This window comes from Rhodnius prolixus, unplaced genomic scaffold (assembly GCF_049639745.1).
Source record: "Rhodnius prolixus isolate KJV_2025 unplaced genomic scaffold, Rpr scaffold_31, whole genome shotgun sequence".
Classification (NCBI taxonomy): domain Eukaryota; kingdom Metazoa; phylum Arthropoda; class Insecta; order Hemiptera; family Reduviidae; genus Rhodnius; species Rhodnius prolixus.
Window position 1 is genome coordinate 695043 of NW_027411586.1, and position 26524 is coordinate 721566.

Here is a 26524-nt window from a genome sequence, read left to right on the forward strand (position 1 = left end):
ACAGTTTATGAAATTGTCCCATTCTAGCACGCGACGTAGTAGATAGGATTTGGCGGTTCTGGCACACCTAAAATACAAAATGGCACACCTCATACCAGCTGTAGACCACAAGATGGCGGACCTCGTACCAGCCAATGAAACATACCTCCACCCCCTCGCCCATTGATAGACAGGAGGGTGAATTTTTTTTATTTTAATTATTTTTACTTACCTGGGATTCGATCCTACAACCTTCGTGCTGGTAGACACGTCATCTGCACCAGTCGGCCACAGTGGTAGTCTCGCTTACTCTAGTTTTGAATGTTCTCTTATGTTTTAACTTGGAATTATTTTTTAAAAAATCTAACCCCCCTCACCAAGAATTTTTTTAAAATTTAAATTACCCCCACTATCACAAAAATATTCAACTTAAATAAAAATGGATAACCTCACTTTAGGTAATAGAAAAAACTATTTACTTACCCCCTCCACCTGGACTGCTTCCGCTGCTGATGACGCGACCTACACTCACTGAAAACTAAACCCGAACTGGCATTTGGACTGCGATACTAGCATAAACCCCCCCAACACAATTACGTCACACTCTAACTAGCTAATAGAATTGCATCTTTTTTTCCAACTGATTGCCTCTCTGGACAGGTCTCTGTAGCAAGCCCCCCCCTTCCCTTCCTATAGTCTCAATAGGATGACACGTATGATTACCTGAACATGCTCCAACAAGTCTGGACATGTAGCCAGCTGCCTCTTTCGCTTTAACCGTTTTTTTTTGTTATTATGAAGTTAAAAGTAAATTGAACTTTGAACTTTCATATATCTTATTATTTCAGTTTACCAACTATACAAACCTGTATGAACATATCATCGGTGTAGCCTCAATATGTGTGTTTACCTGAACATGCTCCAACAAGTCTGGACATGTAGCCAGCTGCCTCTCTCGCTTTAACCGTTTTTTTTTTTTTTTTGTTATTATGAAGTTAAAAGTAAATTGAACTTTGAATTTTCATATATCTTATTATTTCAGTTTACCAACTATACAAACCTGTATGAACATATCATCGGTGTAGTCTCAATATGTGTGATTACCTGAACAAGCTCCAACAAGTCTGGACATGTAGCCAGCTGCCTCTTTCGCTTTAACCGTTTTTTTTTTGTTGTTATGAAGTTAAAAGTAAATTGAACTTTGAACTTTTTAATAAAATATAAATAAGTTTTAATTTCCTTTTTTTTTATTTATCACATAATTTGTATATGGCTTAATATTGCTCAACTTGCATGTCTGAGCTTGCCCTGTTTGAATTGGTCAGTAACTAACTGATGTCTCCCACCCTTGGGCATGACGTCACTTATTGTTAGCCAATGGCATTTCGTGTTTTTACTAATAATCGATTATCATAATCGATTCTTCTGATGTTATAAAAGTCGCTCCGAATTCGGCTGCGGTCATAAAGTGTTTAGTGTTCTTAGTGTCAACAGCTTTTCCAGCATCTTGCCTTCTTTGAACTGTAAGTACTTTTTTATTATTTTTCAACAAATATATATATATATATATTCGTATTATTTCACTTTTTTTATATTTCATTTTTTCTAAGTTTTCAATTTTAAATTTCATTCTGTATTGTTAATTTTATTTCTTGTATATATTTAATTAGTAATATCTTAGTCTAGTTTATATTCTTATTAATTTATTCTTATTAATTTTTATTAGTAATTTTTAAATATTCGTGCTTTGATAATATATATATATATATATATATATTTGTATTTATTATTTCGTGTTACGTACTATTTTATTGATAATGGAGTGTCAGTATTGTGGAAAAATGTTTGTACGGGGGGACTATAATGAACGTCATGAACGTGCTTGCGCCGCAAATGAGCAATCTCGTCAATGTCCAAATTGTAGAGAAAGGTATTCTTCTAGAAAAACGATGCTTGCTCATTTGCGACGCTGCGGTACTGAAACACCAGTCATGGCAAAACGAGCTCGTATTGAGGCAGCTCAAGGCCATTTATACGAAGTGGAGTCAGCCTTTGGGAGGACTCTTCGAACTTTTTTCCTTCCAAGTTCCGGGGCAGTCGACGCAATGGAATTTCTAACAGGTCAGATAGAAACATTGCGTCGTCTGCTTCAGGAAGTAATGGCAGACAGCGATTCTCCCCTGAAATATAACTTGGTCTTGGAGGCGACCTTTGAAAACATCAAAGGTGAAACTTGTGATCGCGCCTTCAAGACTAAGAACAAAGTAATTTATGAAGACTCCTCCATCGACGACTCTCTTAATGAGAGCTTCAAGAAGATTATAGTAGAGATGGAGGAGTCAACACTAAAGGGGAGCGGCTGGTGCCTAAAAGAGTTCGACGGAGTCCTCTTAAAAGTAAATAAATTTACCCCTCTCGGCGGCTCCAGCTTCATTCCGCTTCCTCCTCACATTGCCAATAAAAAAGCCGTCATCAATGTCCAAAATACAGATGACCGGTGTTTTCAGTACGCGTTACTCTCTTGCTTCATCACAAAGAATCCACAACGCGTTAGTAAGTATGCTAACATAGAGCACAGGTACAATTTTGACTGCATTTCCTTCCCCACTCCTCTCCATGAGGTGAAAAAATTTGAAAAGTACAACAACATCACGATAAATGTTTTAACCCTTGGAGAGAAAGGAAACGTGTACCCTTTAAAGGTGGTAAAACAGGAGAAGGAAGACCATCGCGATCTCCTTCTTCTGACTTTAAAGAATGGACGGAGCCACTACACTTACATCAAAGATTTTAATAAATTAGTGGTCCGTCAAATTACTGCTCATGAACAAAGGGTACACGTTTGCAAGCGGTGCTTTACCCATTTCAACATGGATGGTGAAAGCATCGCTGAGCGGGTGAGGGAACATATGGAGTATTGTGGAGTAAATAGACCGACCCGGATTGTATTGCCAGTCTGTAACGACGATGGGACCCCTCCAAAAATATCTTTCACAAAAATACAAAATCAAATGAGGGTTCCCTTCGTCGTTTATGCTGTTTTTGAGGCAATTTTAAAAAAAATTGATACAAACGGAAATAATGTGGGTCGGTCACACACAACTCCCTACCAGAGCCACCTTCCTATGAGTTTCTGCACTTATGTAAAAGTTGCAGAAGACATACGCCACTGCCTTCCTGCCGATTTTCCTGCGGAACCTTACATCTATACGGGTGAAGATTCCACAGAGAAATTTATGGCTTACATAAAAGCGGTGGCCGAGAAGGTGGCTCTGGTGTACTCCATTAAGCGGCCAATGCTACCCCTGACACCATCTCAGCTGGAAGACTTTAAACGGTCCCCAAAATGTCACCTCTGCAATCTTCCCTTCAATAGATCCGATCCTAAAGTGGCGGATCACGATCACATCACTGGTGTGTATCGTGGTCCTGCTCACAATTCCTGCAATATCCTTTACCGCACTCCTCGTTTCCTTCCCGTCTTCCTCCACAATCTGAGCGGCTATGACGCCCACTTTATTGTTCGCCAGTTGGGGTATGACTCAAGTCGCATTGACGTCATCCCCAACAGCGAAGAGAAATACATTTCATTTAGCAAGCAAGTGGGCGCTCTAACCGTCAGATTTGTGGACACCTTCCGTTTCATGTCTTCTAGCTTAGATAGGTTGTCCAAGAATTTGCCCAACAATAAATTTATAGACACGGGCAAATTCTTCCCCGCCGACAAGATGGATCTGGTCGTAAGAAAAGGAGTGTACCCCTATGACTACACAGATTCGTTCGAGAAACTTAGGGAGACGGTTCTACCCCCTAAGGAGGCATTCTACAGCACCCTTAATGAATGCCACATCTCGGACGAAGACTATCAGCATGCCTAGTCAGTTTGGGAGGCCTTTGAAATTAGAACCCTAGGGGGGTACAGCGAACTCTACCTTAAAGTAGACGTAATGCTCTTATGTGACATCATTGAAAATTTCATAGATGTTTGCATAAGAGCATATTCGCTGGACCCTGCCTGGTATTTCACGGCCCCAGGACTGGCTTGGGATGCCATGCTGAAGTGTACAGGGGTACAGTTAGATCTACTCACTGATTATGACCAGCTCCTGATGGTTGAGCGGGGCATTAGGGGTGGCATTTGCCAGTGCAGTCTTCGCTATGGTAAAGCTGTTAATGCTTATCTGTACCCAGATCGAGATCCCCATAAGGAATCTAGCTACATTGCCTACCTAGATGCAAATAATTTGTACGGGTGGGCAATGTCAAATCCGCTTCCTTACGGGGATTTCGAATGGGTATCTGATCCGGATACTCTAGACTGGGGCAATATGCAGGAAGATGGTCCCTTCGGGTATATTGTCGAAGCCGATATTGAGTATCCGGCCGAGTTGCACGAACTGCACAACGATTTCCCCCTTCTCCCGGAGAATAGGGTGCCTCCGGGACAGGTTAATAAGAAATTGTTGGCTCCATTGACCAACAGGGAGAAATACGTTGTTCACTTCGTCAACTTGAGGCAGGCTAAGGGTTTAGGTCTGCGGTTGGTACGCGTACATAGAGCACTGCGATTCAGGCAGTCCCGTTGGCTTCGTCTCTACATCGACCTCAACACCCAAATGAGACAACAGGCGACCAACGACTTTGACAAAGACTTCTACAAACTAATGAACAACGCAGTATTTGGCAAATTCATGGAGGACGTACGAAAACGAACAAAAATAGAACTAGTAACTGACGAACGTAGAATACGGAAACTAATAGCGAAACCTACTTTTAAAGACAGGACGATCTACTCTGAGACGCTGACTGCTGTACATCTGGACTTTGAACAGATCACGATTAACAAACCAATCTATGTTGGGATGGCCATTCTTGATCTGTCCAAAGTCCGGATGTATGACTTTCACTACGCTACAATGCTGACAAAATACGGACCTGACAAACTAAAATTGTTATATACAGACACTGACAGCCTCATGTACTTAGTAAAGACGAAAGACTTTTACGATGACAAAACTACAATGATGGACGAATTTGACACCAGCGACTACCCAGACGGACATCCATGTAAAAACAATAGAAACAAGAAGCGGGCGAAAGGGATAAAGAAGGCAGCCGTAGATAAAAAAAATCACCTTTGATGATTATATGGCTGCCCTGTTCGAGGGAAAAGAGTTTACAACAACGTTTAGAACAATAATTTCTAAAGAACATAAACTCTTTTCCGTCGAACAGAGAAAAGTATCCCTTTCGCCCCACGACGACAAACGCCATCTAGTCGATCGTGTACATACTCTCGCCCATGGCCACTTTACCATAGCGGACTTGCCTGTGTAAAGTTGTGGATTTTTTGTAAATATATATATTTCATATACTTTGCACATGGTTACCTTGTTTAGAGTAGGTCTTTTTTTTTTTTTTTTGTTCTAGTCAATCTTTATTTATTAATTTTTTTAAACGTATTTTTGTAAATATTTTTTTCCATATATTATTATTTTTTGTAAATATTTTTTTCTATTTATTATTAGTATTTAGTATTAAATTTTTTCTAATTAATAGTTTATTAAAATAAAAAAAAAATTAAAAAAATTAATAAATAAAAAAAAAGGTGGTGGGTATTTTAGTTTAAGTTATTTTATTTTATGTAAATAGGATGTGTGAATGTTGGTGGCGGGTGTGTGAATGCAGTGTAGATAGATTTCCTGTGCCATGTACATAGCTTAGTTATATATATATATATATATATATATATATATATATATATATATATATATATATACAGAAGCGAGAGAGCGTTCCTTATTAGTTCCCATCATGCGCTTGATAAAGCAACATCACACCCTCTCCGTGCAAAATCTTGACGACAGGGCCTCTTCCAAGAAATGCTCCAAACACGGTCAGCTTTTCCCAGATTCCATTAGATGTTTAATAAGTGGGCTGTCCAATTGTGGGAAAACTAACCTGATGTTGAGTTTAATATACGATCCGAAGGGGTTGAGATATGAAAATATATATTTGTTTGCAAAGTCATTACAACAGCCCAAGTACCGGAAGCTAGCTCAAATTTTAGAACCTTTAAAAGATATTGGGTACTTTGAATTTGAAGACAATTCTTCAATTATTATATAATATATAATTATTTTCGATGATATAGCATGTGACAAGCAAGATAATGTAAGAGCCTATTTTTGTATGGGGCGCCACAGTGGAGTTGATATATTTTATCTAAGTCAAAGTTATACTAGAGTTCCTAAGCACCTAGTGAGAGAAAATGCAAATTTCCTAATACTCTTTCGGCAAGATGAATTAAATTTGAGAAGAATTTACGATAACCATATCAATTCCGACATGGAATTCAAAACTTTTAGAAAAATTTGCCACTGGTGTTGGAAAGAAAATAGATATGGTTTTCTAGTGTTGGACAAAGATAGACAGATTACTGAGGGAAGGTATCGAAAAGGTTTCGAAGCCTATATAATACCTTAACTATACACTTGAAGATCATTGTTCATTGAGCCATGGAGGGGTCAACTAGTGACGTTGTTATGCGAGAAATAATCGAAACCAGAAAGGCGATTCAAGAAAAGTGTAATATATTGAAGAGAAACAGAGAAGAGACCGATGAATATTTGAAAATGAAATATCAACCTTTATTGAGTCCATTGAAAGCATTGGTGGAAAAGCAGGAAAAGCCACCACTTGAATTAAAAGAATCTCCTAAACCGGAAGTAGCTACTTGTGAAACACCCCTTCCACCTCCAAAGAGACTAAAATTTCTGAGGCTGGAATCGGCTACAACACCGCCGTCAAGATTTACAAAAACATGGCATGAAGAACTTTCAACCCCAAAGCGACCGGAAGTTCTAAAGTTATCTTCTTCTGCTTCTGCTGAAGCAACCAGCCCGCTTCGAGAGGTACGAGAACAAGCACAAACTCCCGAAGGGAAGGAAATTTCAGCAAAATATTTGAAGGAAGTTGGAGAAATGTCCTCAAAATATATCAAAAAATTTATTAAAAATGAGACCAAGGACTTGGATATGATATATGGTGTAGTTTATGACGGCCGGAGATTAAGTATTGGTGACTCAGTGGTCTCCATCAGCGAAGATATTCTATCCGTTGGTGATAATACCTATTTCGGCACACCAGGTCTTTTCGAGTTATTATTCTTTACAAATCCAAACTTGTCTATGGTGAAAAAGACGGATTATATCAATTATAAGAGCATACTGCAACAGACGAACGCTCATAGAGAAGGGCACAGCCCTTCCGGACCAATTAAAGTTCTGAACACAAACATGAAATACAAGAATGTGATTTCAAAATTGTTTTCAACAAAAAGAGGTGCCGGATATGTAGATCCTAACATGCTTGTAGATCGATTAAGAAGCTTACTTGGCACCAACAATGCCAGCGCGGAAATAAAAAGTATTGAAGCCCATCTGAGAGATGGAGGTATAATAGCGTAGCGTGGACATGAACAAGCTTCATTTTATCATGGCCTCTGTTAAGGAACAGATTGTAAACGAGTTGCATAGACCAGCAAGAAGAGTGTTCAAGAGAAGAGCAGTCCTTCTGAAGGGCTTAAATGACGTGTGGCAAGCCGACCCGGTGGAACTAATACCCTACGCTAGATTCAATAAAGGTCATAAATATCTGTTGACCGTGATTGATTGTTTCTCCAAATATGCATGGGCGATCCCTCTGAAGAATAAGACAGCCCTGGAAGTGAGTCAAGCATTCGAGAAAGTATTAGTCGAACGGAAGCAAAACAATTTGCAAACGGATAATGGAAAAGAGTTTTACAACAAGATATTTGGCAAGCTGATGAACGTGAACAGTATAAATCACTATTCTACCTATAGTAACTTAAAAGCTTCAATAGTGGAGAGATTCAATCGTACTCTGAAAGCGGCAATGTGGAAAAAATTTAGTCTCCAAGGATCGTACGACTGGTTAACCAGTATTAAATCGCTAGTGAACAAATATAATAATACTAAACACAGAACGATTAAAATGACGCCGGCTTCAGTACGGGGAAAAGAAATAGAAGAACAGCAGTTACGTGAAGTATATGCGAAGAAAACTTTGAAAAATGCCAGCATTCCCAAGTTCAAAGCTGGTGATCATGTACGCATATCCAAATATAAAGCGCAATTTGCTAAAGGCTACTGCGCTTCATGGTCTACAGAAATATTTAAAGTTGCTGAAGTGAAAAATACCATACCGGCCACCTATCATCTGAAAGATTATAAGGAGCAAATGATTGCTGGAGGTTTCTATCAAGAGGAACTGCAGCTGGCCAAACATCCCGACAGTTACCTAGTGGAGAAGGTTATTAAACGGAAAGGTGATAGAATTTTGGTGAAATGGTTGGGCTTAGATAATTCACACAACAGTTGGGAGAATGTTAAAAATGTTCATATATAAAGCCAGAAAAAACTATCAGCGATTCAGTTTATAATGAGACGTGCTAAAGATAAGAAGAAAAAGAAGAGTATCATCCCCACTCCTAGACGAATGGGTGGCAAATCTTCAAAATTGAGTGGAAAAGCTAAACGAATGCTGGATACTCTACCTCGCCTGCGGCTAAGTAATTTTGATCTAATTAAGTTGGCGAAATCAAATAAAATTCCTCATTTCAGAGGAGTATTTATGATTGATGAATTTCCAAAGAAACCATGGAAAAATGAACGAGCCATTTTTAATTTGGATAGCAGTGTTCGCAGTGGTACTCACTGGGTTTGTTACAAGAAGAGAGGAGAATATGTTCAATTCTTCGATAGCAGTGGTGCCAATCCCCCTGCTGAATTTGTCCGATATGTAAAGGGAAGTCGAATTTCATGAACAGGAATCAGTATCAGAAAGTTGGCACTAACAACTGCGGTCAGCTTTGTCTACTCTTCCTGCTGGATGTCTTATAAAAGAGAGGCGCACAACTGAAGTTGGCCATTTGATCACTAGACGGAGATGGGATTAGACTTTAGAAGAGGCGATAAAAGGACAGTTGCGGAGAAAAAGAGCATCATTCCAGTGAGAACAGTTGCCGAGCGAACATCGCTGACCAACAGCAGTATTCGATTTCTTCAGGCTGCAGGTTACTAAGTTCTATCATCATCATGGAAGTGTTAGATTTGGAAGAGAAATGTCAGTTTGACAATTCAATCGAGTGCATATAATTGCATTCCCATCACCCATATGCTTCTTCAAAACTACTGCCAGGCGTTGAAATACGCATTAGGGTACAACATCAAGATCTATATACGCTACCCAGTCAAAGTTTGCTCTGCTTGGAAGGCAAGTTTTTAAAGGAAGACGGCTCTGCAGTTCCTGTTTCATCCAAATTGACCAATAATGCTTTTGCATTTCTATTTGATGAAATAAGATACGAACTAAGTGGAGTTGAAATAGATCGAGTAAAAAACTCAGGAATAGCTTGTACACTTAAAGGGTTGGCTTCGCTTAAGGCAGGCTGTCAGTATATTACAAACTGGGGCTGGTGCTATCCCCAAAGCGATGCTCTCAACATCACTTCAGCAGAAGGATGTTTTAATTTATGCATTCCGCTATCATCGCTACTGGGATTTTGTGAAGATTATCAGAAAATTGTGATTAATGTTAAACAAGAATTGATACTTGTTAGAAGCAGACAAGATGGAAATGCCTATAAATTCAACAGATTGAATGAAGAACAAGCGGTGGAGAGGTGTAAAATTGAAATGGTAAAGCTTTGCTGGATGCTGCCCTATGTAACAGTCAACGAACATCAGAGATTGGCTCTTATGCGTCATCTTAAATCTGCTAAGGTATTTGCTCTAAGTTTTAGAAGTTGGGAACTCTATGATTACCCTTTGTTGCCGGCCACTCAGAGGCAAATCTGGTCAGTAAAGACATCTAGTCAAATGGAAAAGCCCCGATATATCATTCTAGCTTTTCAGACCGGACGTGCTAATAATGTGGAAAGCAATGCTAGTCACTTTGACCACTGTTCTATTTCAAATGTAAAACTTTATCTTAATTGTAAAGCTTTCCCTTACGGCGATTTGAATGTAGATTTTTCCTCTAACCGTTTTGCCATTCTATATCATATGTATGCTTTCTTTCAAATGTCATATTATGGAGAACAACTCTATCCTCTAAGTTCTTTACAAAATTTTAAAGAGAAAACACTCTTAATTGTAATAGATTGTTCTAAACAGTGTGAATCTATCAAATGTGGCCCGGTAGATGTTAGATTGGAATTTGAATCAAAAGAAATGTTCCCGCCCAACACCACTGCCTATTGTCTTATTATTCACGACAGGGTGGTAGAATATAATCCTTTGACAGGTATTGTACGTCGTATGGTATAAGAAGGCTTGAAGAGCTAGTTCAGTGTTCAGTATGGCTCAAACAGGCATGCTGATAGCTGACTTCCAGTGCTTTGTAGACAGTGTAGGAGGTTATATTGTTAAAGAGCTTTTTCTATTAGACTATAATTTTCAATCAGTCAGACACTGGATATTCAAGCCACCTGTCCAACATAAACAATGTGAAAAAAGTAGAAGAACCAATTATTGGTTAGAAAATTATTATCATAAAATTCAATGGAATGACGGGGATATTGAATATGAAATGATTAGAGATATTTTCAAGTTTATTGATTGTAATTATAAATTTGTGTTTGTTAAGGGTTATGAAAAGAAAAGATTTCTTTTGCAAAATCTGTACAGTTGTTGTGTAATTAATTTAGAAGATTATGACTGTCCAAAACTTGATTCATTAGAAACAGCAGGAAATCAGTGTATTATACACAATACTTGTAAAGAGAAATGTACGCAATATCGAATTAAAGCCATCAATTGCTGGCTCAACGGTAAGTTTGGTTGGAATGAGACGGAAATATTTTTGCCTTGAAGAACGAATATGGTCACTGACGAATGCATTGAGTTGCACACAAACCTGAATGTTGGTCACTGGCGGGGTGTAAAATCCCCGTAAACCATGAATGGATTTGTGCAGATTCTGTACAATGTATGAATGCGATTGATGCAAGGCAGCTAAAATTCCAACAACCATTAAAATAAACTGATTCGATAGCAAAACATTTCTTATTTATTTCACTTTAATTAAAACTGTCCGGTAGGACAGTTGTATAAGGGTTGATCGTCAAAAAGTGCACGAAAAAGCGTAACGTTGAAAAACACCCAACTTTGACAATTTTTTTCTCTTTTTCTACTAAAGATAAAATTCCCAAATTTTCTTTAAAATATGGGGCAAATCCTCCTTTATAGCTGTAATTTTTTTGCAACAACCCAGATCTAATAGGTTTCGAGAAAAAAGTTGCCGAAAATGAGCAAAAACGGCTTTTTCAAAAAATGTTCTTGTTCTTGTTCTTCTTCTTGTTGTTGTTGTTGTTGTTACCTTTTTTGTAAACAACGTACAGCCTAAACGCGTGAACCGATTTTCATGAATGAGGTGTCATTCGATTCGGAATTTTATGTAGATGTGCCTTTTGGGGGTCTCGACCCTGTACATCGAATGGGAGAGGAGTTAGCCCCCTTTATGTAAGGCCCCCTCCAAAATTATTATTACTAATTACTCTGTAAATCTTGGCCCGATTTTGATAAAATTTGGTAGGATGATAGGGTTAGGGCTCCCCTACGTAACATTAAAGCGGCGATCAGCTCTTACACTTGTTAAGAAGAAGTATAGGAATCGTTTCAAATTATCAACACGTGAACCGATTTTCATGAATGAAATGTCATTCGAATCGAAATTTTGTACAGATTTGCACTTTAAAAGTCTCGACGCCGTGCCTCATAAGGAGGGGAGTTTTGTCCCACCCAAATAAGGCCCTTTCTAAAACTATTATTACCAATATTTCTATAACGCTTAGTCCGATTTTGATAAAATTCAGCTCGAATAAGTGGTTAAAGCTCCTCTACATTGCTGATGCTCTTGCACCTACTAAGAGGAAGTACTGCAATCGTTTAAATTATCAATGAGTGAACCGATTTAAATCAATGAATTGTCGTTCGATTAAAAAATCTTTGCCTCTTTGCCTAGAAGTTCTGCAATCGCAGTTTATTTTTCTTACTCCTCTTAAAAGGAAGTAATGAAATCGCAGTTTAATTTTGTTATTCACGCACAAATACCTTCCTATGTTATTCAAAACGCTTTTTCAAAAAAAGTTGTTACTGAGGATGGTTTGGGGGACTTTTCTTTAAATTATAGGGCAAACCCTTCTTTATCACTGTATTTGTTTTGTAACAACCCAGATTTAATAGGTTTCGAGAAAAAAGTTGCCGAAAATGAGCAAAAACGGCTTTTTCAAAAAATGTTCTTGTTCTTGTTCTTGTTCTTGTTCTTCTTGTTCTTGTTACCTTTTTTGTAAACAACGTAGCGCCTAAACGCGTGAACCGATTTTCATGAATGAGGTGTCATTCGATTCGGAATTTTATGTAGATGTGCCTTTTGGGGGTCTCGATCCTATACATCGAATGGGAGAGGAGTTAGCCCCCTTTATGTAAGGCCCTCTCCAAAATTATTATTACTAATTACTCTGTAAATCTTGGCCCGATTTTGATAAAATTTGGTAGGATGATAGGGTTAGGGCTCCCCTACGTAACATTAAAGCGGCGATCAGCTCTTACACTTGTTAAGGGGAAGTATAGCAATCGTTTCAAATTATCGACACGTGAACCGATTTACATGAATGAAGTGTCATTCGAATCGAAATTTTGTACAGATTTGAAGTCTCGACGCTATGTCTCATCAGGAGGGGAGTTCGCCCCACCCAAGTAAGGCCCTTTCTAAAACTATTATTACCAATATTTCTATAACGCTTAGTCCGATTTTGATAAAATTCAGCTCGAATAAGTGGTTAAAGTTCCTCAACGTTGCTGTGAAGTGCTGTCATGCTCTTGCACCTACTAAGAGGAAGTACTGCAATCGTTTAAATTATCAATGAGTGAACCGATTTAAATCAATGAATTGTCGTTCGATTAAAAAATCTTTGCCTCTTTGCCTAGAAGTTCTGCAATCGCAGTTTATTTTTCTTACTCCTCTTAAAAGGAAGTACTGAAATCGCAGTTTAATTTTGCTATTTACGTACAAATAACTTCCTATGTTATTCAAAACGCTTTTTCAAAACAATTGTTATTGAGGATGGTTTGGGGGACCGCAACTATAATCATTCTTTAAAAGATCTCTCCAGAGGTAGTTACGGTTTCGACTTAACACCTTATCAGGTTATAATGATAGAATTGCTTATTCCAAATTTTAAAAAAATCTGTAAAGCAGATATGTAACTTTGCAAAATAGACAAAAAGGAAAATCTATCCAAAAGGTACAAAAATCTCTTTAACAAAAACTTACAGTTTAAAATGTTAAGTATAAGGGTTGATTAAACGCCAAAAGGTACACAAATCAGCAAGTACCAAACATTTCATTAATACTTCATTAATATTTAAGTAATTCTTCTGCATTAATTTTCATTAATACGTTATTTTTTAGAATTTATTAGATGTCACAGACCCTTATGCTGGCCACTTCATTTATAATATTTTTTTGTTATAATTATGATAAATCACACATACGTACATGCATGTTAAAGTAGAAAAAGACAAAGTTAGAGTAGGCTACTGTCTTGAATTCGTCTTACCGAAATATTCGAGAGCACAAATAACACACAGTTATAACAAGTAGGTTATTCAACAACAATTATTGATTTCTCGATTGTAATTTAATTTAGTCCCCCTAATTTTACTTATAGTAAAATACTGGAATAATTAGCTGTCCTAAAAATATGCATATCTTATTTACTTTATATTACATATATACAACATTGTGGGATGAATACCTACATTGAGAATGTAATTGAAGAAAACTATGTTACTTGCGATAAAGCCAGATAATTATTATAAACGTTTGACTACTTCATAAAATAACAATTACTTTAATCGAAGAATGAACTCAAACCGACGATTTTTGAAAATCATTGATGTATGTTGGTGAAGTTTCTTCTAAAAGAAAGTTTTGAATTTTTTAGCCTCATAATTTTTTTTTATTTTTTGTAACGTTTTTCTTTTTAACCTGTGATTAATAGTTTCATTATTATAGATAACTAGATATTACAGTCAATCTACAGTGCTACTTGAACATATATTTTGTAGACGAAAATGGCCAGCATAAGGGTCTGTGACATCTAATAAATTCTAAAAAATAACGTATTAATGAAAATTAATGCAGAAGAATTACTTAAATATTAATGAAGTATTAATGAAATGTTTGGTACTTGCTGATTTGTGTACCTTTTGGCGTTTAATCAACCCTTATACTTAACATTTTAAACTGTAAGTTTTTGTTAAAGAGTTAGAAATTAAATATTTTATTTGTATTTGAAGTTGAATTTTAAGTTTTTATATTTTTCTGTAGATATGTATCTTTTTAAGTTTTATTTCAATAAATGTATTAAGTTAAATTATTGCTTTATTTTTCAATTATTCCTTTTATTATTATAAAATTATTTTAAAAAAAATAAAAAAAAGTAAAAAAAAAAAATAAAAACTTCCTCGATGACCTCCACCTTGACGTGGTGAAGAAGCTTAAGGCGGAAGCCGAAGTAAGAGGGGCGCATATACAAAATTTATTTAGATAAAAAATGAAAGAAAAAACTAAGCTGCAGCTTTTGCACGTTGAGGATATGACAATGGTATGAGTCATCATTATTTTTTACTTGCCTGTACAAACATGTTGTGCAAGCGTGTTAACATTTTTTAAAAAGTAAGTTTTTAAGTCTTCAAACATTCAAAGTTTTATTATTTATAAAGCAATAAAAGCTAATAAGGGCTAAGTTCAGTTTCAAAAATATTGTTTTTTCTAAGAAACATATATGAAGTTAACGGACAGGTTGAGTCCTGCATCAAAGGTGGGAGGTATGATTCACCTTAGAGAGAGAGATACTTGCAAGAGAGAGAGAGGAAAGACAAGCGCGCAATTCTATTGGATAACTATAAGTGACGTCATTCAGTGGGGGGGGGGACATCCGTAACGGTAGAGTAGTGAAGCTTGTAAGGTAATTCGTCATTCGTTGCCCACAGCTCGAGAGGTTAACTTCATACTTCAAAGGTAAGTAATAATACTTTTTTTTATTGAAACAATATTTTGATAATGATGTGATACTTTCATATAATATTCTTCTTTCAGATGTCTAAGTTGGCAAGCTTTTTGAATGATGTGAATACAAGGTCTGCGGGCATTGGCAAATTATCAGATCTAAGAACCGGATACTCATACGAAGTGAAGCAATTCGAAAGAATCAACACTAAATTTGGAGATGCCATCTTTGCCCATTTACATTATATTGGCCCGACAATGGACTACCCAACGAGGATCTTCCTTCCACGCTGATTTGCGTCAGTGATAACTGATGAAATGGTGGAAGATTACCAACAATCAAAGAAAAAACTGTTAATAATGTACAAAGGCTTTAATAATGGAAGATATGACATAGAATTTAAATAAAATTTATACTGTGAAATAAATGTTATTATTTTACTTGTATACTTCCTTTAAATAAAAATAAAATGTTTTAATTAATGTTTGTTCATTTGTATTTTTCCTTATCATCAGAAGGATCGATTATGATAATCGATTATTAGTAAAAACATGAAATGCTATTGGTTAACTATAAGTGACGTCATACCCAAGGGTTGGAGATACCAGTTAGTTACTGACCAATACAAACAGGGCATGCTCAGACATGCAAGTTGAGCCATATACAAATAATGAGATAAATAAAGAAAAGTTAATTAAAACTAATTTATATTTTATTAATAAGTTCAAAGTTCAATTTACTTTTAACTTCATAATAACAAAAAAAAAAAAAAAAAAAAACGGTTAAAGCGAAAGAGGCAGCTGGCTACATGTCCAGACTTGTTGGAGCATGTTCAGGTAATCATACGTGTCATCCTATTGAGACTATAACGATATGTTCATACAGGTTTGTATAGTTGGTAAACGGAAATAATAAAACGGTTAAAGCGAAAGAGGCAGCTGGCTACATGTCCAGACTTGTTGGAGCATGTTCAGGTAATCATACGTGTCATCCTATTGAGACTATAACGATATGTTCATACAGATTTGTATAGTTGGTAAACGGAAATAATAAGATATATGCTAATTAGTTACGGTAGCAACAAGTTGTGTCATAATGTTTTAATTTTTTCTATATTTATTCAAAAATATAAATCAAGGGGCTTGCTACAGAGACCTGTCCAGAGAGGTAATCATTTGGAAAAAAGATGCAATTCTATTGGCTAGTTAGAGTGTGACGTAATTGTGGTGGGGGGTTAATGCTAGTAATAGCTAGTATCGCAGTCCAAATGTCAGTTCGAGTTTAGTTTTCAGTGAGTGTAGGTCGCGTCATCATCAGCGGAAGCAGTCCAGGTGGAGGGGGTAAGTAAATAGTTTTTTCTATTACCTAAAGTGAGGTTATCCATTTTTATTTAAGTTGAATATTTTTGTGATAGTGGGGGTAATTTAAATTTTAAAAAAATTCTTGGTGAGGGGGGTTAGATTTTTTAAAAAATAATTCCAAGTTAAAACATAAGAGAACATTCAAAACTAGAGTAAGCGAGACTACCACTGTGGCCGACTGGTGCAGATGACGTGTCTACCAGGATCGAATCCCAGGTAAGTAAAAATAATTAAAATAAAAAAATTCACCCTCCTGTCTATCAATGGGCGAGGGGGGTGGAGGTATGTTTCATTGGCTGGTACGAGGTCCGCCATCTTGTGGTCTACAGCTGGTATGAGGTCTGCCATCTTGTGGTCATCAGCTGGTACGTGGTCCGCCATCTTGTGTACTACAGCTGTTGGAAGAGACGCCATCTTGTAGGAGAAGCTTAGGAAGCCAACGAATACGACGACCTAGGGGTGGTGGGAGTGGAGGGGGTAAAGGTAAGTGTCATATAATAGAAGTAGGGCTAGGGTGGGGGTAAAGGGATGTCGTCGAATACGCTGATTGGTCGATTAAGAAGGGTGGGGGTAGGAGTGGGGGTAAAGGTGGTGTCATCGAATTCGCTGATTGGTCGTTTAAAAGGGTGGAGTGGGGGAAGGGGCGTGGCCTAAAGCCCTCGTCGAGTTCGATGATTGGTCAATAAGGTGGGGTGGGGGTGGGGGTGGTTTAAACCCTCGTCGAAATCGATGATTGGTCAATAAGGAGGAGGGGTGGTGGTAGGGTTAGGGGATGGGTTGGGAGGGGAGGGGATGGCCGCCATTTTGTATTTTAGGTGTGCCAGAACCCCCAAATCCTATCCACTTACTACCGAAATAAAAGTATCCAACGAGGTTTCCCCAGTTAGCAACTTTTCCATTTGGGAGTTCGGTGTCTGCAATTGGGAGCCTATTTTTACACATTCTTCCCACCATAGAACTTTATTGGCAATTACTTGTTTGGCTATTATTTTGGGAAGTCTGTGATCCGGGAGTTTGAGAACTTTCAAAATATATTTCAGGTGTAATTTTAGCGTGAAAATAAACATTGTATGTAAACCTGACTCTAAGTTAATGATGTAATTTGATGTATTACCAGGTAGTCTGAATAACTTTTTTTATAAAAAACCTCTGTAACTTCTCCAACGTGTCATATCGTTTATATCCCCAAATCTGAGCAGCATAGCACATTACTGTGCGCGCCGTCGCGTAAAACACTTTTAATTTTGGCTGGAAGGAGATTTTTGAGTTATTAAACAACTTATTCCAGTTGCAATTGATGGCAAATTTCGCCGTACTCAATTTTTCTTTTAAATGCAAATCAAACGCCAGGGATGGTGTTAAGTTGACACCCAGATATTTATAGCTACCAACAATTTCAATATCCACCTCCTCATAATTCCACTTTTCCAACTTGGAATGTCTACCACCCCTCCCCCTACAATCATTATTTTGGATTTGTCCAGGTTGACTACCAAACCCCACATTTTGCAGTAGTTGTTTAGTGTGTTGATCATATTCTGTAATGCTACAGGGTCATCAGCCAGCAGCACAATATCATCGGCATATTTCAGCACGGGAACATTTATATTGCCAAAATGTAAGCCACCTCCGATTTCCTGACACAAATCATTAAGATAAATAGAGAAAAGGGTCGGTGAAAGTAGACATCCTTGTTTTACCCCTGACGATGAGGGAAAGAACTCAGAGATATTATCTCTACCCCAGACCGCCACCCGATTGCCTTCATACAACCTTCTGATAATATTAATAAACTTATTGGACAAGCCTAACATCGATAATTTATAAAACAACAAGTTTCTTGGCACCAAGTCAAAAGCTGACTTAAAATCCACAAAAAAAAAGACTTTTTTCTGCTTATCGATTTTAAGTTTCCACAGTACTATATTGTCAAGATTGAAGACATTATCCACTGTGCCATATCCTGCTCTGAATCCTCCCTGAAATTCATTAATTATACTATGGTTATCGAGCCAACAACACAGTCTGTTCAAGAGTAGCCCAGAAAATAACTTTGCTTCAACATCTATGAAGGAAATAGCTCTATAATTTTTTACATCATTTAAATCACCCTTCTTATGTAATGGAAATGCAATGGCATCTTTAAAATTAGAAGGTACAACTCCAGAATCATAAATTTTATTAAAGAGTGCCAGTAATCTTAAAAGGAAATTTGCTGAAGCATTTTTAAAAAATTCATATGGCACCCTATTCAAGCCTGGCGCTTTGCCACATTTAGCCTTATCCAGCACCAATTTCAATTCTTGCAAGGAAAACTTATTATCTAAAGTAACATCACACAAGTACGGTTCTGCATACATTATTACTATTTGTTCAACACTTGGATTATATAATTTTTCGAAGTATTCTTTAAACTGGCATATACCTAGGCTATCATTACACATAAACGATTGTTTTTTATATTTCTTAGTAATATTCCAAAAATCTTTTGAATCCCTGGCAGCACTTATCTTATCAATTAAACTATTTGCAAATTCCTCTTTTTTCGCTTTACAAAGCTGCTTATACTTTTGTTTACAAGTTAAGTAATTTCTCCTAATGACAAAAGAATTTGATTTTCTATAAATATTTAACAAACGAAATGTTTTGTTCCTCTCTTTAACACACTGCCAATCAAACTATTCCTGTTTTCTATTTAGTGGTTTCTGCAGTGACTTTTGCACCCCACTTGCTTGTTTTATCATATTGACAAGTGTTGCTAGCTCCGTCTGGGAATCACCATCTGAATTACCATGGACAGATAACTGGTAATCTAAATTACTTTTATACTTTTCACTATCATTTAACCAGACAAGTTTTGGAAGAAGTGGAATCGCAGAAACATTATTTACCACTTTTGTAACAGTAAACTTAGATATAGCAGACAACAATGAGAAATTCTCACAGCACAAGTCAAGCACAGACGAGGCCCAGGAAGAAATGAAACTAAAGTTTCCCTCCCTGTCACCCTCCACCCTGCCATTCAAAACCACGAGGTCATTATTGTCGCAAAGTTCCAGCCATTGCTTACCTCTAGCATTTATGCATTTATCTTTTGACTTCCGCTCTAAACTGACATTAGTTTTAAAATAGGCAATTCCGGATTGAATAATTTGAGCATCCCCAATTCTGGCATTGCAATCACCCATAATTATACATTTACTATCATTAATTTCATTTAACAGACAATTTAATTGCTCAAAATCACTAGCCCAATTAGTACAGTTAATATAAGTCGGTATTAAAAGAATATGATCATCTTTTTGATTAATTCTAATACAAAAATTATTATTTATTTGGATAAAACTACAAATACTTGCAATGGATTTATTTTTCTTATAACCATAAATACAACCCCCTTCAGCTCTACCATATTTGAAATACCTTGAGGCTGCAACAAACGAAATATGAAAATCTTTAAACAAATGTTCATATAAATACAAATCTTTCTGTTCTAAATGCGTCTCAAGCAAAAAAATAACATCAAACTTTTTTATAAAATTAAAAAACACAAATGAATCTACTTTATTTTTTAAACCCGCAATATTATACGATAAAATTGAAATTTCAATGTTATCAACCGGTTCATTAAATAAGCTTTCAATTCTTGTTTCCGCTTTCATTTTACTCGCCGTGTCATTCTCCCTATGTCCTCGACAGACAACATTGCTTCAGGATGATTTACTAACATCTCGCACATCTCTAGTAGTCCCAAATTTCCTATCCGTTTCAACTATTGTCTGAAAACTGCTTTCCACTTCCTCAGTAACGCCAGTTCCATACAGATTTTTGAGTACTGCTAAGCCATTTTTCCCATCACATTTTAAGCCCTCCTCAAAGTCCACGTGAATCTGTGTTCATTGAAAAGGAAGAAAGAGTCCCTCATTCGAATTCTAACTTGATTGTCTAACTCGAGCAATATCTTCCTCGCTTGTAGTAAACATCTTTTTCTTCTTCTAGTTCTTCCGGAGATATCTCTGTGAATAATTATGCCACTACCTTTTAACTTCTTAGTTTCCGTTAAAATATCGAAAGTCATTTCTTCCGTTTTAAATTCTGCAATAATTATATTTTTCGGATGATTCTTATTTATATCTCTTGCTTTATTTACCTGAATGTTCTCCAATCCAAGTACAGTTTGACAAATTTCTTTTACAGAATTTATTGTGTTTAGATTCTTATCCTTTCCTAAACCTCTAAAAACCAGATTTCTCATCTTATTTCTATTCACTAGCTGTTCAATTGCATCTTCCATCTTATTTTCTCTAATTTTCATTTCTAAAATATCATTTTTCAAACTCTGATTTTCCTTTACTAATGCATCTATTTTATTCTCTAACATTTTGAAGTCATCTCTGACAATAGCGCTAAACGTAGCAAACTTTTTATCTAATAAGTCACTTAAACTTTCCAAGCTAAACGCCATATTCTCTGTTTTACGCACTTTTTCCGTATTTAGGTGCTCTTAGAGCGCCTTCTTTTAACAATTTTACTTGTTGTTGGTGAAAAATAACTTTCTAATTTAGTTTCCTTCCTGCTCATTAAGTAACCAGTAATTTTATAAATTTACAAATAAAACCCTTATACTTGCAAACAAACTAACAGAAAAATTATTGTAACAAAACGACAAATGCTGGAATATACATGAACAGTATGACCAATGTTTAGTTAAATTTCATTCAACATAAAGTTTAAGTAAACACAGATCCACGCAGATAAACTTTAGGCCTCTACTTACTCCACCACTCCTCTTCTCCAAGTAGATAACTATCCCCTCCCTGACAACTACAGCAAACAAATTCAATCTTTCACTGTAACTTTGCAAATTAAAATAATTTATTCACGATATTATCCATAGTATCAGAGTATCACTTTTATAAACTAATTAGTCAAAATAAAGAACAAAAAACAAACGAACAAACTAACAAAAAAACTGTTCAAAACTATTAACATTTACTAATTAAAAATGAAAAATAAGACAGAGCTCAAACAAATACGTCTGCACAGGTCGGCGGACAGGTAGCAACTCCCTATAAATGATTTACTGGTAAAAAAAAGAAATCGGCTGGATATAACACAATGTGGAGACTTGAGACTGAAGCTAACCAAATTGGAACCTAATATAAAATCTCTGTGCAGCAAGCATCAAGCGCAAGGATCTCACTAAATTAAAATAATAAATTAATATAGAAAAATCTGTATTAAAATTATTTGGAATTTGAATTTTGTGGGTTTACTATTATTTACTACCAATTCGAATCACAAAAGAATACAGAATACAGAACAGGCGGTCCCCCACAAATTTCAGATTTGAAATTTTATTTACTGTGTTTTGTTAACAATTTCATAGTGATTTCTTCCTAGATCCTATCATTTATGTTTCTTAAGTGAACAAATCAATTTTAAAATGTTAAAATTATGTATGTTACATAGGGAGGCATAAAAATTTTAGAAAGGTTAAGGTGGGGCATGGCACAAAAATGGTTGGGAAACACTGGTCTAGGTAATGTCTGTCTTTGTCCTTGTTTTTGGTTTTGCCTTAAAAGATGTTCCTCTTTGGGTCTATACCTTTTGTAATTTTTGACCTTTATCGCACTATTGATCTTCAGTCTATAAGTCATACCCCTGCTGTCCCCCTTTTTCCAAGTATCCTCGTGGCCATTCCCTTTGTCAGTCAGTTAGTCTAGTTTTCCCCTGGCCATTCCTTCAGGTTGTCAGATAAGTTAAATTTTCCTCATGGCCATTCCCTCAGTTTGACAAGTTTATCCATGGCCATCCCCTTAGTCACTCCGTCGAGTTTCTTATGGTCATTCCTTAGTCAATTAGTCAAGTTTTCTTATGGCCATTCCCTTAGTTAGTTAGTCAAATTTTCCTCAGGCCATTTTTTCAGTTAAACAGTCAATTAGTCCTTAGTTAGCCAGTGAGTCAGTTATTAGTTTCCACAGTCCTGTGGCCATTGACTTTTAGTCAGTCAATCAAGTGTCCCTGTGGCCATTCCTTCAGTTAGTCATGTTTACCTACGGCCATTCCCCTTGTTAGTCAGCCAGTCAAGATTTTCATGGCCATTCCCTTAGTCATTTAGTCAAATCTTTCTTCATGGCCATTCCCTCTGTCAGTGCGTCAAAATTTTAATGGCCATTCCCTCAGTTAAGTTTTCCTCATGGCCATTCTCTCAGTCAGATAGTCAAATTTTTGTCATGGCCATTTCCTCAGTCAAACAGTCAAGTCTCTTGTGGCCTTTCTTTTAGTCAATTAGTCAAGTGTCCCATGGCCATGCTCTAAGTCAGTTAGTCAAGTTTATCCATGGCCATTTCTCTAATCAGTCAGCCAGTAACTTCCTTATCCCTGGATTTTCAGTCAATAAGTCAGTCAAATCCCTACGCCTACTTTCTCAGTCAAATAGTCAATCAGTCCTCTTAGTCAGTCAGTCAGCCAGTCAGTAGTTTCCCCAGGGAATTAGTCAATCAGTCTAAATTTGAAAGGTTTCAGTAACAAGTCAGCACCGTTTAACCCTCGTACGAGTCAACTACGGGAAGGAAGAGCGTTCCACCACCACTGGCATCGGACTCTGCTGGCCTTTCATCAATGTCAAGGTTGCATCTTTACCTGATGCCAAGGAAGTCTATTAATCGCAATTAAGTGGCAAGAGTGGCAGAAGTCTGAACTATGTCAGGAGCGACCAGGGGGCCAGTCAGCAAGCTCTTCCTACCCCGAAATCAGTGAGTGGAACTCTGGCGAGTCCACTGCGGGGGAGGATGTTGGATCCTTGGAAGGAGTTGCGGCCCCCCTTGACCAGAATTTTCTTTGAGCGACAATTGTCCGTTGGCAGCATTGGTTGTTTGGACGTGGTGGGGATGGTGGCCAGTGCAAGGCAGAAGTTCAGTTGCCCTTGGGCACCTCAACAGAGACGGAACTGCTGACTGACCTTGTGTGCTGTGCGTCGGTCCGCCAAATTGATGGCGTCCTTCCGCCGGAGGAACATGTGCCAGTGCTAATGAGGAGAGATTGTCTGTTAAGAATTGGACTTTAATGGCCATATTGTTATCATTTATTGTACCTTCTGTATCTGACATGTATGTAAGTCTTGTACATTCATTATTAAGAGAAAATTACTTGCCACCTGAATAATAGTCTGTGGGGGGGGGCAGTGGTTATAAAAATGTTTTAGAAAACTCCAATTTAATTAAGTGAAAGTAGGATCAGGAGTGGGGGACACCACCAACATTTGAAATACCTTTAACGACAAAAAAAACTCAAGTTTATTTTGCAAGACAAATGAACAATTAATGACATATACAAGATGATTGACACTACTTAATTCTATTTTACAAATAAAAGAATGATTGATAATGCGTGCAATACTGTTGTACGCAGTTCCTTCCTTAATACGTGCACTGTATTAAAGGAATACAATTGTAGGTTATATAAATGTACCAGGCGGGGCACAAGGAATTATTTTTGTACATTACAATGCCACACTGGCATGAGGGCATAATTAGGGTACAGAGAATATGAGAACCCCAGACGGGGGTAGCCTATAGGTCTTCTTATTGATAATTATACAAAACTTACGTTCATTTACATCAACAAGGGTACAATGTCTTAATACCATTAGGTTTACAGATCCCTTCAACTATGAACAATTTCACAGGCACAAACCACAGACAGAATATTAAAACCGTTTTTTTTTGGACGCCACAAGATGGCCACACAACTTGTTGATTCACTCTCAACCTCCGCAAGTCAGTGTCGTCACAAGGGGGGCACATCGCCTGCATCGCACCAACCCCCACTCCCTGCACACCAATACTGCCAACCAAGGGCCGACACTGATAGAAATTCTGACCCAGGGGGGCCGCAGCCAGTGCGGGGACCAAACATCCTCCCCCGCAGTGGACTCGCCAGAGTTCCACTCACTGAGTTGGCAGGGGGCATAGCTTCCGGATGGGACGGCTGATGATTCCTGACGGGGTCCTCACGTCGGCCACTCTTGCCACTTCATCTCGTCCGTAGTGTAGTTTGGCGATCCGACCAATCGTCCACTGTAAGGGGGGAAGGTTGTCATCTATGATGGTGACTATCTGGCCTTCTGTCGCCGGGAGAGAGGGCGAATGCCATTTCAGCATGGCTTGTTGATCCAGTAGGTACTCTCGATGCCATCGCTTCCAGAACTGGCCGACAGTAAACTGCACCATGGCCCATTTAGATCTAAGAGCGGTGCGCGATGTCAAGGACTCACTCGTGGGTAGTGCTGTCATTGGCCGCATTATTAGAAAATGACCTGGCGTCAGAACCTGGACATCATCTGGCGAGGATGACACAGCCGTAAGTGGTCGGGAGTTCAAGATGGCTTCAATTTGACACAGGATGGTAAGGAAGCACTCCATAGTAGGCTCCTGTGTGCCTAACGTGACCTTCAGTAGTCTTTTGGCTGATTTAACAGCAGCTTCCCATAAGCCTCCAAAATGTGGTGCTCTAGGCGGAATGAAGTGCCACTCAATGCCTCTTCTGGTAGACTCTCTCAGAATGGCCTCCTGAGAATGGGCGTCGCTTAATAGGGTGGATAATTCTTGGAGTTTTCTTTTGGCCCCGACAAAGTTAGTGCCATTATCTGACCAAATGTGGCTGGGCACACCTCTCCTGGCAACGAAGCGGTTTAAGGCAGCCAAAAATGCCTGCGTCGTGAGGTCTGTGACCAACTCCAGGTGTATGGCCTTGGTGGAGAAGCAGACGAAAATAGCCAGGTAAGACTGAAGAACCTTGGCTGAACGGAGGGAAGCAATTTTTACACTGAAGGGGCCTGCATAGTCTATCCCAGTAGTGGTGAAGGGTGCTGAAACGCTAGTTCTTCCCTCTGGCAGTTGACCCATCGGCGGATTAAAAGATGTTGGCTTGATGCTGAATCACTTGTTACAGGCTGACAATTGGCGACGAACTACATTTTTACCATTGACGATCATTGGATCGACTTCGCAGAAATGCGTGAGTGGCAGCGGGCCCTACGTGAAGATTGGAGATGTGGGCATCCTGGATAATCAGGGCTGTCAAGGGGTGTTGCGAAGGCAACAAGGCAGGGTGTTTGCTAACTTCAGGAAGATTGGCTAGCCTTAGCCTTCCTCCAACTCGTAACACTCCGTCAGTGTGTAAGAACAGGCCTAAGGTTTTAACTAGGCGCAATTTAGGTCGAGGGGTCTGGGTATCTTGGATTTCTTCTATGAACGAGTGTTGCTGCACTCGAATAATCAAGGCGCGCAAGGCTTCATTACGTTCTTTGACCTTTAGAGGACCTGACATGTGATGGGCTGAATTTCTGGCATTATGGGCAAATCTCAAGCACCAGGCTACTATATTTATAAGTGTATACAAACTGGAAAACTTAGACTCCAATTCCTCAGGGCAAGAGGCTGCGATCGATACATTAAGAGACTGGGAGCGAATTTCTGCTCCTACAATCGGGTCTGACAAATCTGCATTTACTTGTCCTAGGGGCCATGACTCTGGATTTAATTTTAGCCAAGGAGGGCCTTCCCACCATAAGTGGTGGTTTACTAACTCCTGGGGACGTAGCCCGCGTGAGGCACAATCAGCAGGGTCCTGCGATGAGGGGACGTGAAACCATTGGGAAGCGGGTACCTTTTCTAAAATGGCAGCCACTCTATTGCCTACGAATACCTTCCAGTGTGGAGGTGGGGTAGCTTTATCCATGCCAGAGCTATGGTAGAATCGGAGAAGGCGAAAATATTTGGAGAGGGTATCTGAGGGAAGAGAAGACTGACTTTGTGAAGGGTGAGAGCCAGGAGATGAGCGGCACAAAGTTCCAGACGTGGGAGCGTAACAGGTTTCATTGGAGCTATTCTGGCTTTGGACATGACCAAGCTGATGACTGGTTCTTCAGATAATGCCACAAGATACACAACCGCCGCGTACGCCCGTTCTGATGCATCAGCAAAACCCATTAAATATAACTTAGGAATAGACGAAGACACGAATCTAGGGATACGGATATTTGAGAGTTCCGGAAGGGTGACAGCGAACTGAGACCACT

The 26524-nt window shown here is 38.1% G+C and overlaps 3 protein-coding genes across 3 annotated transcripts; 1 reads left to right on the top strand and 2 right to left on the bottom strand.

Moving 5' to 3' along the window:
* Window positions 1-3926: 3926 nt before the first annotated feature.
* On the top strand, window positions 3927-8409 carry LOC141448418 (uncharacterized). Its single transcript, XM_074116775.1, has 2 exons — window positions 3927-4427; window positions 7492-8409. The coding sequence occupies exons 1-2, from the start codon at window positions 3927-3929 to the stop codon at window positions 8407-8409; spliced, it is 1419 nt and encodes a 472-aa protein (XP_073972876.1).
* Window positions 8410-24392: 15983 nt separating this feature from the next.
* On the bottom strand, window positions 24393-25349 carry LOC141448419 (uncharacterized). The gene has a single exon (XM_074116776.1). The coding sequence runs from the start codon at window positions 25347-25349 to the stop codon at window positions 24393-24395; it is 957 nt and encodes a 318-aa protein (XP_073972877.1).
* Window positions 25350-25422: 73 nt separating this feature from the next.
* On the bottom strand, window positions 25423-26184 carry LOC141448420 (uncharacterized). The gene has a single exon (XM_074116777.1). The coding sequence runs from the start codon at window positions 26182-26184 to the stop codon at window positions 25423-25425; it is 762 nt and encodes a 253-aa protein (XP_073972878.1).
* Window positions 26185-26524: the final 340 nt, after the last annotated feature.